Source organism: Phyllobates terribilis, unplaced genomic scaffold (assembly GCF_046119375.1).
Source record: "Phyllobates terribilis strain yellow unplaced genomic scaffold, ASM4611937v1 Scaffold_8__6_contigs__length_399053987, whole genome shotgun sequence".
NCBI lineage: Eukaryota > Metazoa > Chordata > Amphibia > Anura > Dendrobatidae > Phyllobates > Phyllobates terribilis.
Genome location: NW_027362768.1, coordinates 289127903 through 289144630, shown reverse-complemented (window position 1 = coordinate 289144630; position 16728 = coordinate 289127903). Strand labels below are relative to the sequence as shown.

Genomic DNA, 16728 nt, shown 5'->3' with positions numbered 1-16728 from the left:
AGCCACTGCTTTATAAATCCATATAAATAATAAAGGTGTGTGCATTAGGCCTCATCGTTACCAATTTTAGATTCTGCTAAAAAATGTGTTGTGACTTCTGTTCATAACTGAAGAAACATGATGCATTGGGTCTATTATGCAACAGTTTCCAAAAGGTTCCTTGAAACCATGATTTTTGGATTTCATCATGGTTTCTGTCATTTTGATGGCAATAATAGCATGGCATACTACGGTAATACCATCAGTTAGTGGCGTAACTAGAGTCCTATGGGACCTGGTGCAAAATTTGGAGAATCCTATATGGGCCCCTGTACTAATGTCCTCCAGCCTGGAACCTATCCTATAATAATGTCCCCCATTCTGTAATAATGTCACCCCGTCTTGGACCCTTCCTGTAACAATGTTCCACATTAGGTAATAATGTTCCCCATCCTAGCCCTTATTCTGTGATAATGACCCCAGTCTTGTCATAATGTCACCAGTCCTATAATAATGCCCCAATCTAGTAATAAAATCCCCCATCCTGGCTCATTCCTGTAATAATGTCCCCAACCCTGGCCTGTAATATTGCCCTCTGTCCTGGCCCCCACCATGTAATCATTTCCTCTGTCCTGGCCCTTATTCTATAATAATGTCCTCTGTCCTGGCCCTTATTCTATAATAATGTCCTCTGTCCTGGCCCCTATCCTGTAATAATGTCCCCAACTCTGGCCCCTTACTGGATTAATGTCCCCCATCCTGTACTAATGTCCCCTATCCTGTAATAATGTCCCCTATCCTGGCCCACATCCTGTAATAATGTACCCTGTCCTGGGGCCTATCCTATAATAATGTCCCCTGTCCTGACTGCTTCCTGTAATAATGTCTCCCATCCTGGCTCCCATCCTGGCCCCCATACTGTAATAATGTCCCCTATTCTGGCCACCATCTGATAATGTCTCCTGTCCTTGCCCTTTCCTATAAGAATGTCCCCCATTCTGGCCACCATCTTGAAATTATGTCCCTTGCTCTGGCTCCCATCCTGTAATAATATCCCCCGGTCTGGTCCCTTCCTGTAATAATGTCCCTCATCTTGGCTTTTCCTGTAATAATGTCCCATGGCGTGGCACTCTTCTTCAACACATTAAAAAAAATAAACAATTCTTCTAACCTGTCCTCTTTCTGTTCTAAAACCAGTGTATTGTGGTGCAGGGAGCCGGTGGTTTTCTGCGCCGCAATACATTTCAGCTTAATATGCGTCCGAGGATGCACATTCAGCTTAAAATGTTGCTGGCTTCGGCAAGAGGCCCTTGACTCCACGGGCCCAGTCATGGTCGCACACTCTACGATCATTACACCCTTGGGGCTGCTAACAGAGGTTGTTAAAAACCTAAAATAGGAGGGTGAACGTAGTCTAATTATTGTTTCCTTTACATCTTGACAGAGTCCTGCACATTAGTTTCAACTGACCTTGTACTCTTTCCATTTTTCGAGCAGCAGTAAGAGTGTGTTTATTAAGTACCCCTTCAAGGGGTTGTCCAGGCTTTGGGCTCAAGTCTGCAGTCAATCTATGTGACTGCAGATCTGTAAATCCTCACAGCACGCACAGTGCACGCTGTCAGGATTCTCTGGCGCCGCTAGCGAGAACGGTGGGTCATGTGACCATGAGTATGCAATCTGCATACTTCTAGTCACATTTCAACTAGACGTGCCTGGCCTCGACTAATACATCTGTATTGAGAAAGGTTGATCACGTCTAGTTCGCACGTAACTGCATTTTACCATTAATTGTGATAACCTTTTCATATTACAGATTGACATATTCCTCTTTCTCCTAGGTAAAGGATGCATTCAAAGAGCTGAAATAAGAGGCACCCCCCACCCACAAAAAGTTATGTTACATATGTAAAATTGGACATGGGTTTAACATTAATAAGATCTAATAGTTGTTTGTGAATCAACCCATAAGAATCAGAACCTAGTGGCAAGTGATTGGCTACAGATAAGGTTGACTACTCCTGAATCTTTGGGAACCATAATTGTTTTCGAGCCTGGATCCTGTCTTGATTCTTAGATACTCTGCAAGCTATGTACAAAAAGAAAGTAAATTCAATTTTGTAAATCAACCAATGGATTTGATACAGTTAAAATCTCAGTGCACGTGAACAATAATGATCAAGATGTCGCTGGAACATTTATTGAGTAATTAGTCTGAAATGATAATTCTGAGACAGTCTTTTATTTTTCCCTAGGTAATTTTAAGGGTGTGTGCAAACAGATTGACCACTTTCCAGAAGATGCAGACTATGAAGCAGACACTGCCGAATATTTCCTACGTAAGTCTTTACATCTATGTTTGTTTGGCTGCCTTATCTTGTTAATTAGTAATGTAATTTATTATTACTAGCTATTATAGACAAATTCAACCAGAATGACCCAAACAGCTTCATTTTGAGAAATTTCAGGCTTTCACCCAAATAAGCCCTTATTTTAGATTTCACACAATGACAGCATTTACATGGCCATATCTGGGGTCCCGTATTGATTTTCCACCAAATCTAAATTGGATCACACAAGTGAGAAGAAAGAAAATATGTCATTATGGAAAAAAGTGTCAATGTCTAGATCAGGTAGATTCCGTCCGGAATCCACCTGAAAACAGCTCGCAAAAGCATCCCATGAAGTGAACATAGTGCACAGCAATATCAAAAGGACATTGCGTCTTATGCCACTTCTTTTAACTGTTAGAGGGTTCGGAAGTTAAAAGAAGTAACCATGGTCATCTTTTGGGTGGCTTCCGCTGGGAAGAAGCCTACATTCTATACTGAGAATATAGAACCAGAAGGTGCTTTCTCTTTTTGGCTTCTTGTGTTCAAAATGTTTTTTATTGAAAGTTTTTTCAAATATTATGGGGGAAGGGGTTTTTGGCTTCTTGTTATGCTGCTCTAGGTGGCAAAAAACCTGGTGACAGATTGCTTTTAAGGGAGTCTGACAGCAGTTTTTGACCCAGCAAATCTGCCAACAGTTCTACATAGGAGACGTATAGAGGTGTTTAACGTTACCTTTACTGTATGTCATGTTGTAGTAGCAGCATAAATGACTGGATACAATGGAACAGTGGATACAATTACTCACTAGTATAACTCTATCATCATTCTTTATCCTTTTACTAGTTAAATAGCACCTGACAGCTGATTCACGCTACCGGAAACCATGGGCAGCATGAATCAGAGACCGGCTCCATTATTGCATCCATTAATGTTTCACTCTGTAGCATTTCAGAGAAAACTTACTTCTTTGAATGCCAGCTGAGGATAAAGTGACTAGGACAACTAGTCACAGAGGTCGGTCCCTGTTAGCTTCTCCCTAACCTGTTCCCTTGGCAGGTCTATCCCTACATCTGTGTATAGGTAGTCAGTCTAAGGCATCGGGGCAGGGAGAAGCGGCCGGGAACCTCTCTTTAGGATTAGTCACTTTAATCACCTTTTTCCCAGCCAGTATTCAAAGTATATTTTTCCTGTAACGTATGGATGCAATAAAGGAGCCAATCTCTGACTCACGCTGCCTGTGGTTTGGGCAGCATTAATAAACTGTCAGGTTCACTTTAAACCCTGGTATTAGAATCGTAACGTTCTGAAAACTGAAGTGCATACAATCATGGCTGAAAGTGTTGGCACCCTTGAAATTGTTCCAAAAGATTAAGTATTTCTCCCAGAAAATTATTGTAATTACACATGTTTTGTTATACATATATTATTGCCTTTGTGTGTATTGGAACAACACAAAAAAAATGAGAAAAAAAGGCAAATTGGACATAATTTTACAATAAAAATAAAAATGAGCCGAACAAAATTGTTGGCACCTTTTCACAATTGTGGGTAAACAACTTTGTTTCAAGCATGTGATGCTCGTTCAAACTCACCTGTGGCAAGTAACAGGTGTGGTCAATATGAAAATCACACCTGAAACCAGATAAAAAAGGGAGAAGTTGACTCAATCGTTGCATTGTGTGTCAGTGTGTGCCACACTAGGCAAGGAGAGCACACATAATCAAGAAGTTTACAACCCATGGCAGTGTAGTTAATCTCCCTGGACGTGGACGGCAGAGAAAAATTGATGAAAGGTTGCAACGCTGGATAGTCTGGATGGTGAATAACGTTAAACCAAACTCAAAAAAATCAAGAGGTCATAATACACATGAGAGGGTGATAAGAAATCAAAAAAACTTAAAAAGGAGAAATAGTAAGTGTTCAACAGTGTGTATAAATAAATCGTAATTAGGGTACATGTGTAAATTGGACTGTACTGACCAATCGGTAAATGAAGCACTGGAACCAAAGAAATAGAAGCGAAAAAAGGCCAAATATTGTAAAATATATAACGGACTTTATTTGATCAAGCTAAAATGTACATGTTAGGGAGGTGGGAAAGAAATAACCAGAAAGGAGGCGCTAGACAAGCATGTGTTTCCCGCATGTACATATATATCATAGACAAATGTACAAGATTAACATGGATACATCAAAGCAGGATATTGCAAAGTATATTTTTAGCATAGAGAGTATATAACATGTTAAACAGCGAAGATCTCTCAGATCAAGGCAATAGTAAAGTGCTGTAGTGCAAGGAAGCCTCAAAATGAAAATAAAGTGCTCTGATGAAAGAAGCTCCTGACATATATGCTGAAGTGGAGCAGACCCAAATAGAGGTGAATGGTTTAGGTGAGATTAGTATATGTACCTGGGTAGGAGTCTGGAGCAAGGGGACACACGATGAAGCGCCCACCCCGACGCGCATTTCGGCGTCAACCTTCATCAGGGGGTGGCGTCATCTAGGGAAGGGGAAGTATAAAAAAGGATGTGAGCCAATAGGAGACAGCGGTGGGTGTGGCATCACACAAGCGAGCACAGGAGGACATCGAGCAGCGCCGCGCCCCCTCCACACGTGACCCCCTCTCGCATCATTCCCCCGGCACCGCGTCACATGACTGCAACTTCTGGGGTCACGTGCGGAGGGGGTGCAGCGATGCTCGATGTCCTCCTGTGCTCGCTCATGTCATGCCACAACCACTGCCGTCTCCTATTGGCTCACATCCCTTTTTATACCTCCCCTTCCCTAGATGCTAGATGACGCCACCCCCTGACGAAGGCTGGCGCCAAAACGCTCCAGACTTACTAATCTCACCTAAACCATTCACCTCTATTTGGGTCTGCTCCACTGCAGGATATATGTCAGGAGCTTCTTTCATCAAAGCACTTTCTTTTCATTTTGAGGCACTTTACTATTGCCTTGATGTGAGAGATCTTCACTGTTTAACATGTCTCTCTATGTTTGTCTATGATATATATGTACATGTGGGAAACATATGCTTGTCTAGTTCCTCCTCTCTGGTTGTTCCTTTACAACCCCCTCACATGTATTTTAGCTTGATCCAATAAAGTTTGTTATACAGTACAGACCAAAAGTTTGGACACACCTTCTCATTTAAAGATTTTTCAGTATTTTCTTGACTATGAAAATTGTACATTCACACTGAAGGCATCAAAACTATGAATTAACACATGTGGAATTATATACTTAACAAAAAAGTGTGAAACAACTGAAAATATGTCTTATATTCTAGGTTCTTCAAAGTAGCCACCTTTTGCTTTGATGACTGCTTTGCACACTCTTGGTATTCTCTTGATGAGCTTCAAGAGGTAGTCACCGGAAATGGTTTTCACTTCACAGGTGTGCCCTGTCAGGTTTAATAAGTGGGATTTCTTGCCTTATAAATGGGGTTGGGACCATCAGTTGTGTTGTGCAGAAGTCAGGTTGATACACAGCTGATAGTCCTACTGAATAGACTGTTAGAATTTGTATTATGGGAAGGAAAAAGCAGCTAAGTAAAGAAAAACGAGTGGCCATCATTACTTTAAGAAATTAAGGTCAGTCAGTCCGAAAAATTGTGCAAACTTTGAAAGTGTCCCCAAGTGCAGTTGCAAAAACCATCAAGCGCTACAAAGAAACTGGCTCACATGAGGACCGCCCCAGGAAAGGAAGACCAAGAGTCACTTCTGCTTCTGAGGATAAGTTTATCCGAGTCACCAGCCTCAGAAATCGCATGTTAACAGCAGCTCAGATTAGAGACCAGGTCAATGCCACACAGAGTTCTAGCAGCAGACACATCTCTACAACAACTGTTAAGAGGAGACTTTGTGCAGCTGGCCTTCATGGTAAAATAGCTGCTAGGAAACCACCGCTAAGGACAGGCAACAAGCAGAAGAGACTTGTTTGGGCTAAAGAACACAAGGAATGGACATTAGACCAGTGGAAATCTGTGCTTTGGTCTGATAAGTCCAAATTTGAGATCTTTGGTTCCAACCACCGTGTCTTTGTGCGACGCAGAAAAGGTGAACGGATGAACTCTACATGCCCGGATCCCATCGTGAAGCATGGAGGAAGAGGTGTGATGGTGTGGGGGTGCTTTGCTGGTGACACTGTTGGGGATTTATTCAAAATTGAAGGCATACTGGACCAGCATGCCTACCACAGCATCTTGCAGCGGCATGCTATTCCATCCGGTTTGCGTTTAGTTGGACCATCATTTATTTTTCAACAGGACAATGACCCCAATCACACCTCCAGGCTGTGTAAGAGCTATTTGACCAAGAAGGAGAGTGATGGGGTGCTACGCCAGATGACCTGGCCTCCACAGTCACCAGACCTGAACCCAATCGAGATGGTTTGGGGTGAGCTGGACCGCAGAGTGAAGGCAAAAGGGCCAACAAGTGCTAAGCATCTCTGGGAACTCCTTCAAGATTGTTGGAAGACTATTTCCGGTGACTACCTCTTGAAGCTCATCAAGAGAATGCCAAGAGTGTGCAAAGCAGTCATCAAAGCTAAAGGTGGCTACTTTGAAGAACCTAAAATATAAGACATATTTTCAGTTGTTTCACACTTTTTTGATAAGTATATAATTCCACATGTGTTAATTCATAGTTTTGATGCCTTCAGTGTGAATGTACAATTTTCATAGTCAAGAAAATACAGAAAAATCTTTAAATGAGAAGGTGTGTCCAAACTTTTGGTCTGTACTGTATATTTTACAATATTTGGCCTGTTTTGGGTTGTATTTCATTGGTTCCGGATGGTGGATAAGCAGCCCTAATCAAGTTCCAAAGAAATTCAAGCTGTCCTTTAGGCTCAGGGTGCATAAGTGTCAGTGCAAATTATCCGTTGACATTTGAATGAAATTAAATGTTATGGCAGGAGACCAAGAAGGACCCCATTGCTGACACAGAGACATAAAAAAGCTAGACTGCAGTTTGCCAAAATGAACGTAAGCCAAAATCATTCTGGGAAAGCATCTTGTGGACAGATGAGACCAAGATAGAGCTTTTTTGTAAAGCACAACATTCTACTGTTTACCAAAAAATGGAATGAGCCCTACAAAGAAAAGAACATAGTACCTACAGTCAAATATGGTGGAGGTTCAAATATGTTTTGGGGTTGTTTTGCTGCCTCTGGCACTGGGTGCCTTGACTGTGTGTAAGACATCATGAAATCTGAAGATTAGCAAAGGATTTTGAGTCACAATGTAGAACCCAGTGTTAGAAAGTTTGGTTTTGGTCCTAGATCATGGGTCTTCCATTAGTACAATGACCCCAAACATACTTCAAGAAGCACCCAGAAATGGATGGAAACAAAGCGCTGGAGAGTTCTGAAATGGCCAGCAATACGTCCGGATCTAAATCCCTTTGAACATCTGTGGAGAGATCTTAAATTTGCTGTTGGGAGAAGGCGCCTTCAAATATGAGAGACCTGGAGCGGTTTGCAAAAGAAAAGTGGTGCAAAATTCCAGCTGAGAGGTGTAAGAAGCTTGTTGATGATTATAGGAAGCGATTGATTGCAGTTATTTATTTCAATGGGTGTGCAACCAAGTATTAAGTTGAGGGTGACAACCATTTTGTGCGGCCAATTTTTTAGGTTTTGTGTGAAATTATGTCTAATTTGCCTTTTTTTTTTTCTCTGTTTTTTTGTGGTGTTCCAACACACAAAGGTACAAAACGTGTAATTGCAATAATTTTCTGGGAGAAATACTCCATTTACAGGAACAATTTCAAGGGTGCCAACACTTTCAGACATGACTGTATATATATATACATATATATATATATATGCAGTGGGTATGGAAAGTATTCAGACCTCTTTAAATGTTTCACTCTTTGTTTCATTGCAGCCATTTGGTAAATTCTAAAAAGTTCACTTTTTTCTCATTAAAGTACACTCTGCACCCCATCTTGACTGAAAAAAAAATGTAGACATTTTTGCAAATTTATTAAAAAAGAAAAACTGAAATATCACATGGTCATACGTATTCAGACTCTTTGCTCAGTATTGTGTAGAAGCAGCCTTTTGAGCTAGTACAGCCTTGAGTCTTCTTGGGAATGATGCAACAAGTTTTTCACACCTGGATTTGGGGATCCTCTGCCATTCTTCCTTGCAGATCCTCTCCAGTTCCGTCAGGTTGGATGGTGAACGTGGGTGGACAGACATTTTCAGGTCTCTCCAGAGATGCTCAATTGGGTTTAGGTCAGGGCTCTGGCTGGGCCAGTCAAGAATGGTCACAGAGTTGTTCTGAAGCCACTCCTTTGTTATTTTAGCTGTGTGCTTAGGGTCATTGTCTTGTTGGAAGGTGAACCTTCAGCCAAGTCTGAGGTCCAGAGCACTCTGGAAGAGGTTTTCATCCAGGATATCTCTGTACTTGGCCGCATTTATGTTTTCTTCATTTGCAACCAATCGTCCTGTCCCTGCAGATGAAAAACACCCCCATAGCAAGATGCTGCCACCACCATGTTTCAATGTTGGGATTGTATTGGGCAGGTGATGAGCAGTGCCTGGTTTCCTCCACACATACCGCTTAGAATTATCACCAAAAATTCTATCTTTGTCTCATCAGACCAGAGAATCTTATTTCTCATAGTCTGGGAGTCCTTCATGTGTTTTTGAGCAAACTCTATGCTGGCTTTCATATGTCTTGCATTGAGGAGAGGCTTCCGTCGGGCCACTCTGCCATAAGGGCCCGACTGGTGGAGGGCTGCAGTGATAGTTGACTTTGTGGAACTTTCTTCCATCTCCCTACTGCATCTCTGGAGCTCAGCCACAGTGATCTTGGGGTTCTTCTTTACCTCTCTCACCAAGGCTCTTCTCCCACGATTGCTCAGTTTGGCTGGACGGCCAGGTCTAGGAAGACTTCTGGTGGTCCCAAACTTCTTCCATTTAAGGATTATGGAGGCCACTATGCTCTTAGGAACCTTGAGTAATGCTGAAATTCTTTTGTAACCTTGGCCAGATCTGTGCCTTGCCACAATTCTGTCTCTGAGCTCCTTGGGCAGTTCCTTTGAGCTCATGATTCTCATTTGGTCTGACATGCACTGTGAGCTGTGAGGTCTTATATAGACAGGTGTGTGCCTTTCCAAATCAAGTCCTATCAGGTTAATTAAACACAGCTGGACTCGAATGAAGGAGTAGAACCATCTCAAGGAGGATCACAAGGAAATTGACAGCATGTGCCTTAAATATGAGTGTCTGAGCAAAGGGTCTGAATACGTATGACCATGTGATATTTCAGTTTTTCTTTTTTAATAAATTTGCAAAAATTTCTACATTTCTGTTTTTTTTCAGTCAAGATGGGGTGCAAAGTGTACTTTAATAAGAAAAAAAATGAACATTTTAGAATTTACCAAATGGCTGCAATGAAACAAAGAGTGAAAAATTTAAAGGGGTCTGAATACTTTCCGTACCTACTGTATGTGTGTGTGTGTGTGTTTGTACATTAGACAGTTTGTTTCTTTCTGGAGGAAAAACTAATTTGCATATTTTTTGTCCAATGGAGTATTACCTGCAAATTGCAATTGTTAGCTGTGTGTCCCTTAAAGGACGTCTGTCACCAGGTTTTTTCTACCCCATCTGAAAGCAACATAAAGTAGGGGCGGAGACCCTGATTCCAGCAATGTGTCACTTACTATTCTGCTTGATGTAGTTTTTATAAAATCCCTATTTTCTCTGCTGCAGATCTAGCAGTTCTCTGAATGCTGAGCTCTGTATAACCCCGCCCCCACCACTGATTGGCAGCTTTCTGTTTACAAGGGGCATATGCAAAACAGAAAGCTGCCAATCGGTTGTGGGGGTGGGGTTATACAGAGCTCATGAATATGGCGAACTACATGGCAGCAGGTTTACTAGTCCTCTACTGCTGATTAAAAAAGTGAAAACTGCAGCAAGCAACTCAGTAAGTGACACAATTGCAGGAATCAGGGTCTCTGTCTCTATATCATGCTGCTCTCAGATCAGTTGGCAAAACCAGGTAACAGATTGCTTTTAACCCCTTTACAACCCATGCCGTATTAGTACGCACATTTGCGATCCCCCCGTTCAGTGAGAGCTGCTGCTCTGAGCCCTCACTGAACCGAGCACATGTCAGCTGATTCTTACAGCTGACATGTGCCCGCAACAGCCGCGGGTGGAATCGCGATCCACCCGCGGCTGTTAACATGTTAAATGCCGCTGTCAATCTCCGACAGCGGCATTTAACGCGCGCTTCCGGGTAGCGCGTCATAAGCCCCGCCCATCGGCGACCCTGTCACGTGATCGCGGGTCACCGATGGGTGGGCATGACAACCCAGGGTCTGCAGCAGATGCCTGTGGTTGTCATGATCTGGTCGCTATGAGCGCCACCTAGTGGTCGGCGCTCATAGCACAGGACCATTTCTGCTGCATGCAGGGGATCTGCTGGTCCCCTGTATGTAGCAGAGCCGATCAGACAACTGCTGCGTCTAGTCTCCTATGGAGACTATTGAAGCAAGCAAAAAGTGAAAAAAAAAAGTTTTTAAAAATATAAAAAAATTAAAAAAAATATAAAAGTTTAAATCACCCCCCTTTCGCCCCATTCAAAATAAAATATATAAAAAAAACAACCCTACATAGACATATTTGGTACCGCCACGTTCAGAATCGCCCGATCTATCAATATAAAAAAATAATTAATCCGATCGGTAAACGGCGTAACGAGAAAAAAATTCTAAACGCCAGAATTACGTTTTTTGGTCGCCGCAAAATTGCAATAAAATGCAATAACGGGCGATCAAAACATCAGATCTACCCTAAAATGTTATTAATAAAAACGTCAGCCCGGCGCGCAAAAAATAAGCCCTCACCCAGCCCCAGATCATGAAAAATGGAGACGCTACAGGTCTCGGGAAATGGCGCCATTTATTATTTTTTTTTTTTACCAAATTTTGGAATTTTTTTTCACCACTTAAATATAAAAGAACCTGTACATGTTTGGTGTCTACGAACTCGTAATGACCTGGAGAATAAGAATGGTAGGTCAGTTTTAGCAGTCAGTGAACGTGGTAAAAAAAGTAAATAAAAAACAACTGTGGTATTGCACTTTTTTTGCAATTTTACCGCACTTGGAATTTTTTTCCCGTTTTCCCGTACACGATATGGTAAAACTAGTAATGGCGTTGAAAAGTACAACTCGTCCCACAAAAAATAAGCCCTCACATGGCCATATTGAACAAAAAATAAAAACGCTATGGCTCTGGGAACAAGGGAAGCAAAAAACGAAAAAGCAAAAACGACAAAACCAAAGGTTGCGAAGGGGTTAAGGGAATCTGACAGCAGTCTTGACCCTGCAAAACTACTCAAAGTTTTAAATAGGAGGCATATAGAGGTGTTTAAGTTACCTATGTGTAGTTTTGTAGTTTCAATCCGACATTTGCATCTCTCACAAGAGTTCTCTGAGCATTACCTAACACGTAAGTGCTCTCTGCAGTAAACGCTCCACAAACCCTCCCTTCATGCTTTTCAGTGAAGGCTATAGTGACTCCTGGATGGGCAAACTCACAAGAGGTTCTGGATCACATACTGTAACACCAAGGAGGAAAAGTCATTGAATGCTAGAAATCACAGGATGGATAGACATGTTAATGATATGCAAATGGTGAAAAAATGCAAACAAAATTTTCAGAACACCTTGGTTTATTCAGTATAGAGTGTTTGCGCCATGCGCAGAATCCTCACACTTACAACCATGGCTGCTATAAATGAGGTTATTAATGGTTTTTTGAGGAATGTTCTACAGCGTTGAATGCATTTGGGCAGCAAATTATCAAAATCCAATGGTGGCAGCTCCTTGTTCAATTGCCAATCAATGATGTCCCAGATGTGTAGACAAGTCCAGAGACACTGCAGGCCATGGTAGCATGTTAAGGCCGTGCAGGCTACTCATAGTAGCACGAGCAACATGTGGTCTGGTGTTGTCATGTTGAAAAATGGCTCCTGCAACACTTTGGAAAAATGACCACCCACTAGTTGAATGACCAAATCAATGTAGTGCACCAGAAATGAAGATTAGAGGGGTCTGGCTACAGTACATTATGCCAACCCACACTATAATCCCGGGAGTAGGACCGGAGTAACGTTTCCTTGTGAAGACCTCTTCATGGCATTGCCCATGCAGTCTCCAGACCAATCTCCAGCTATCATTGTGTCCAAGACAAGAGTGAAACTCATCGCTGAAGAGGATAGACCTTCATTCCAGCCTCCATTGCTTCATTCTAACCTAGGGTCTCCACCTGGAGACCATGTGGGCAAGGCCATGAAGAGGCCTTTACGAGAGAACGGTGACAACTGTCTTACTCCCGGAATTATGATGTCGGGTGGCATAATGTAAAGTAGCCAAACCTTCTATTCTTTATTACAGATACACTATTGACTCGCCTTTACATTTATTTGGTCATGGAACTAGTGGCACGGCCATTTCTCCAAAGTGTCAAAGGACCCATTTTTAAATACAACAATGCCAGATTGCATGTTGCTGATGCTACTGTGAGCAGCCTGTGTGGCCTAAATGTGCTACCAAGGCCTGCAGTGTCTCTGGACTTCGGCATTATCATTAGTTGGCAAATGCAAAAAAAAGCTGCCAGCAGCGGATCTTGATCATTTGTATGTGCCCAAGTCCATTCAACGTAGCAGAACATTCCTCAGACAATCATTAATAACCTCAATGATGCCATGTCAAGGCGTGTAAGTGTGTGTATTAACCTGCAGGACTGCAGGCTATGTAGAAATCACAGTAGAATTGCAAGATACCTGCACAATGTGAACAGATGGTGGAACACGCTAAACAACAACTGAGCTCTAGAGTCTCAATACTAAGACACAAGTGTGACTCTAACTTGCCTTAAGAGGCTTAGGAAGATGATGTCAGAGTGAAACGTCGGGTAACTTGTAAAATCTGATGTGTAGCACAGCAAAGGGCGGCAGCCATAGGAAAAAGGAGCCGAACCAGTGTGTAAAAATTAACTTTAATAGAGTAGTGATTTAGCCCTCCTCCTCATTGTGGTCGGGGGACTGTACTTATTCAGTAAATAATTGATAAATGTTTGTTGCTGGATTACCCCTTTAACAAATGTATACTGAACACCAATATTAGATATTTATACGCTAATTAGACAGTTTGGATATTTACGTGTTAATGAGCATCTTGTATTCATCTGTTAATGAGCTGAGCTTTCCTAACTATTCACATAAGTCACAATTAGAATAGAATACAGCCACAATAAGATCCATCAGCAGCCCCTAGCTTGCTTGTTGATGTTTTCCACATTGAAGCACTTTTTTTCCTGCATAGAGGAAAAACAAACTGAAAAATAAGACAAAACAGCACAAACATTAATGAAGATGTATTATAGGGACAATGTTAATCAAAGGCAGAGCTTCACATTAGCTCCTGATTGTTGTATTGCATTATAGGAATGCAATACTAAATACACTGCATTATACAAGAACATATATATATATATATATATATATATATATATATATCATGGAGGACCCTTTCAGAGAGGGTTCATACCATCAATCTCCATGTGTGACAAATGCTGCTCCCACGATGATCTTCACTGCTATAGACAAACCTAAACTGAAGCTCTTCTCCTCTCCGGAGGGTGTAATAACAGGGAGAGATCATGCTGACAATGCTTGTTTTGACGTTTCTTTTTTTTTTTCCCCCCTTTAAGCCGCTGCCTTCGTATGATTGGGCAGCAGCATAGAGGAGAAAAAGTAAACTCACCCAGAGAATGAGTTACCACTGTCTTGGTTGAATGGGAAATTTGTATATTGGAAACCCTAAACTGTAGGAGCCTATAGCTCCACAACGCAGTGAAGAAAATAAAAAAAAACAACAAAATTTTGATTAGCCCTTCAGCCACTTTCTAGTGAGCAAGTGGGCTGTATAGTTTAAAATGAAAAATGTAGTGAAAGCTCCTCTTTAACCAGAACCCTTCACACACTCAGGTCTATATCTCCAATCGGCGCCTCGTTCTTCAGCTAGTTCCTTCAGGTATCTCTCCTTGGTATGGTCCAATTTGAATGCATGGTCCCCCCTTGGAATGCCCCCTTTTCTGAACCATGCTCGGGCATTTTATATCCCTGCTGGATACAGTTATCTGTTCTCCTCCAATTGAAGACACACAGTCTGATCATCCTGATCAAAGAACTTTTGATGTTGACGTTGGACTTTCCAACACATGCAATATGCCAGAAAATGGTGGTGTCAGTTTCTATCAACCAGAAATATTATTCTCACTCCCGGCCACATTCCGACTAGATGTGTGCTGCCTTGCTCAATGCAAATGTATCGAGTGAGGCTGGAAATAGTCTAGTTGGGATGTGGCCGGGAGTATGCATATCACATACTTATGGTCTCATGACCCCCGTTTCTGGCGCCAGCACGGGAGAATCCTCACAATGAGCAGTGCGCGCGATGTGAAGATTCACAAGTCTGCAGTCAGAGTGAATGCAGACTTGTAGTTTTAGACCGGACAACCCCTTTAAGAAGAAAAATATTTTAACCATATTTCCAACCCTGAATTTTTTTTGCCCAGAATTTCTGCTATATCTATCAATTAGAGCCAATGAATGGCTTCTATTCTATAAAAAGTATGTAAAAAATGCGAGTGCATTTTTAAATCCAGAACCCCTACATTTCTGCACTAAAAATGCATAAAAAAATTATATTAAATTTACATCAAAAATGCATCAAAAAGGTCAAAACGTATAAAAAAAATGGAGGGGGATGCAATAATCAGAACAGATTGCTATTGCTTATTTTGCAAAAAAAAAAAAAAATGCAGCAGAAAATACTCATTGTACTTGGAACAACCGGGGTAAGTGACTATTTCTGAATGACCCTTCTGGGGTGATTTTTCTATAAACCCTTCTAGCTTTGACCTGGACCTTTCGCATATTGTGGTTTTCTGGATGGTGTGACATTCTACCTGACTATATAGTGGAAGAGTGTAATTAAAAATGTATGTCACCATCATCGCTGTGAACTGATAGCGCAGCTTCTGTGTACCAAAAAAATCACTCCAAAATCAATAAGATGGTTATGTAAAAAGCCTCGGGCATGTTGCTGATCACGTTACATAGTTACATAGTACGGATGAAAAAAGATACACGTCCATCAAGTTCAACCGAGAGATGGAAAGGCTAAAGGGAATGGGGTATAGGTACACCCATACGTTGCTATAAGGTCCTGTGATCAGAAGATTTTGCAGTATCATATTTTCATGCAGCCCCCTGGATTTATTGCGAGTTCTGCATTTTTAGGACAATAATCTGACAACCGAGTTTAGTGGTGTCACGTTAAAGTAATAATCTCACCAACACATAGAAATATTGCAAGTTTTTCCAAGGTGATATAACCTGTGCAAATCCATTTGTTAAATGTTACACAATCCTCACTTCTGACAGCATACTGAGTACAAGCAGTACATTACATACCCTGGCACATAATGGCGTTTAACAAATATGACAATCGGTTCATATGTTTATTGTAACGCCTGGGTTGTACAGAGTATCAATATTTTAGCAACAATTTACAAAAGAGTGATATGTCTTGGATAACTGTTATTAAAGAGACTTTGTCATTAGATTTTTCCCACTTCGTCTGAGAAGCGTATGATGTAGGGACAGAGACCCTGATTCTAGCGATATATCCATGGGTGGATTAAGAGCAGCCAGGGCCCCGGGCAGTTTAGAAGGTGTGGTCCCCCAGGCACCTGATGTATCACGTGACATGTCACATGATCCCCTTTGATAGATCATGTGATAGGTTATGTGAGCAAAACACAGGTGCTCTGGTTCAGATCTGTAGATGGAAAACGGCAGAGATAGCGGCACGCAAATTTTTTCCTTATGTACAGCACTATACATAAAATAGCGCTATATAAAATAAAGCAGGGTGGGAGATTAATTTTACCGAGGGGCCACATGCGAGACCATGACTTTTTGTGGAGGCCGCATCAATAGGCTGAAATTAATTCTGCTCAATATTAATTATATTTTTTTTTTATATTAATTGTATCACTTAATATTGAGCAGAATTAAGTATGCTGACATCCTCCTATACAATGTATGAGCCCCAACATAGCCCTCTACATACAATATGAGCCCCCACATAGCCCCTACATACAATATGAGGAACCACATAGCCCCTACATACAATATGAGGACCCACATAGCCCCCTACATACAATAGTAGGACCCAAATAGCCCCCTACATACAATATGAGCCCCCACATAGCCCCCTAATAGCCCCCTCAATCAACAACCAAAATGATCAACCTATATGGCCTTATACATGTAACCATAACAAAAATACCCTTATAAAAATCTCTTTATTTAGTTAATTTT

At 41.5% G+C, this 16728-nt stretch overlaps 1 protein-coding gene across 1 annotated transcript in view; it reads left to right on the top strand.

Moving 5' to 3' along the window:
- Nucleotides 1-16728, top strand: part of CACNG2 (calcium voltage-gated channel auxiliary subunit gamma 2) — a 160947-nt gene that overhangs the window by 91197 nt on the left and 53022 nt on the right. Inside the window, exon 2 of the mRNA XM_073644366.1 lies at nucleotides 2232-2315. Coding sequence (XP_073500467.1) covers nucleotides 2232-2315 — 84 coding nt within the window. The remainder of the gene's footprint in view (nucleotides 1-2231; nucleotides 2316-16728) is intronic.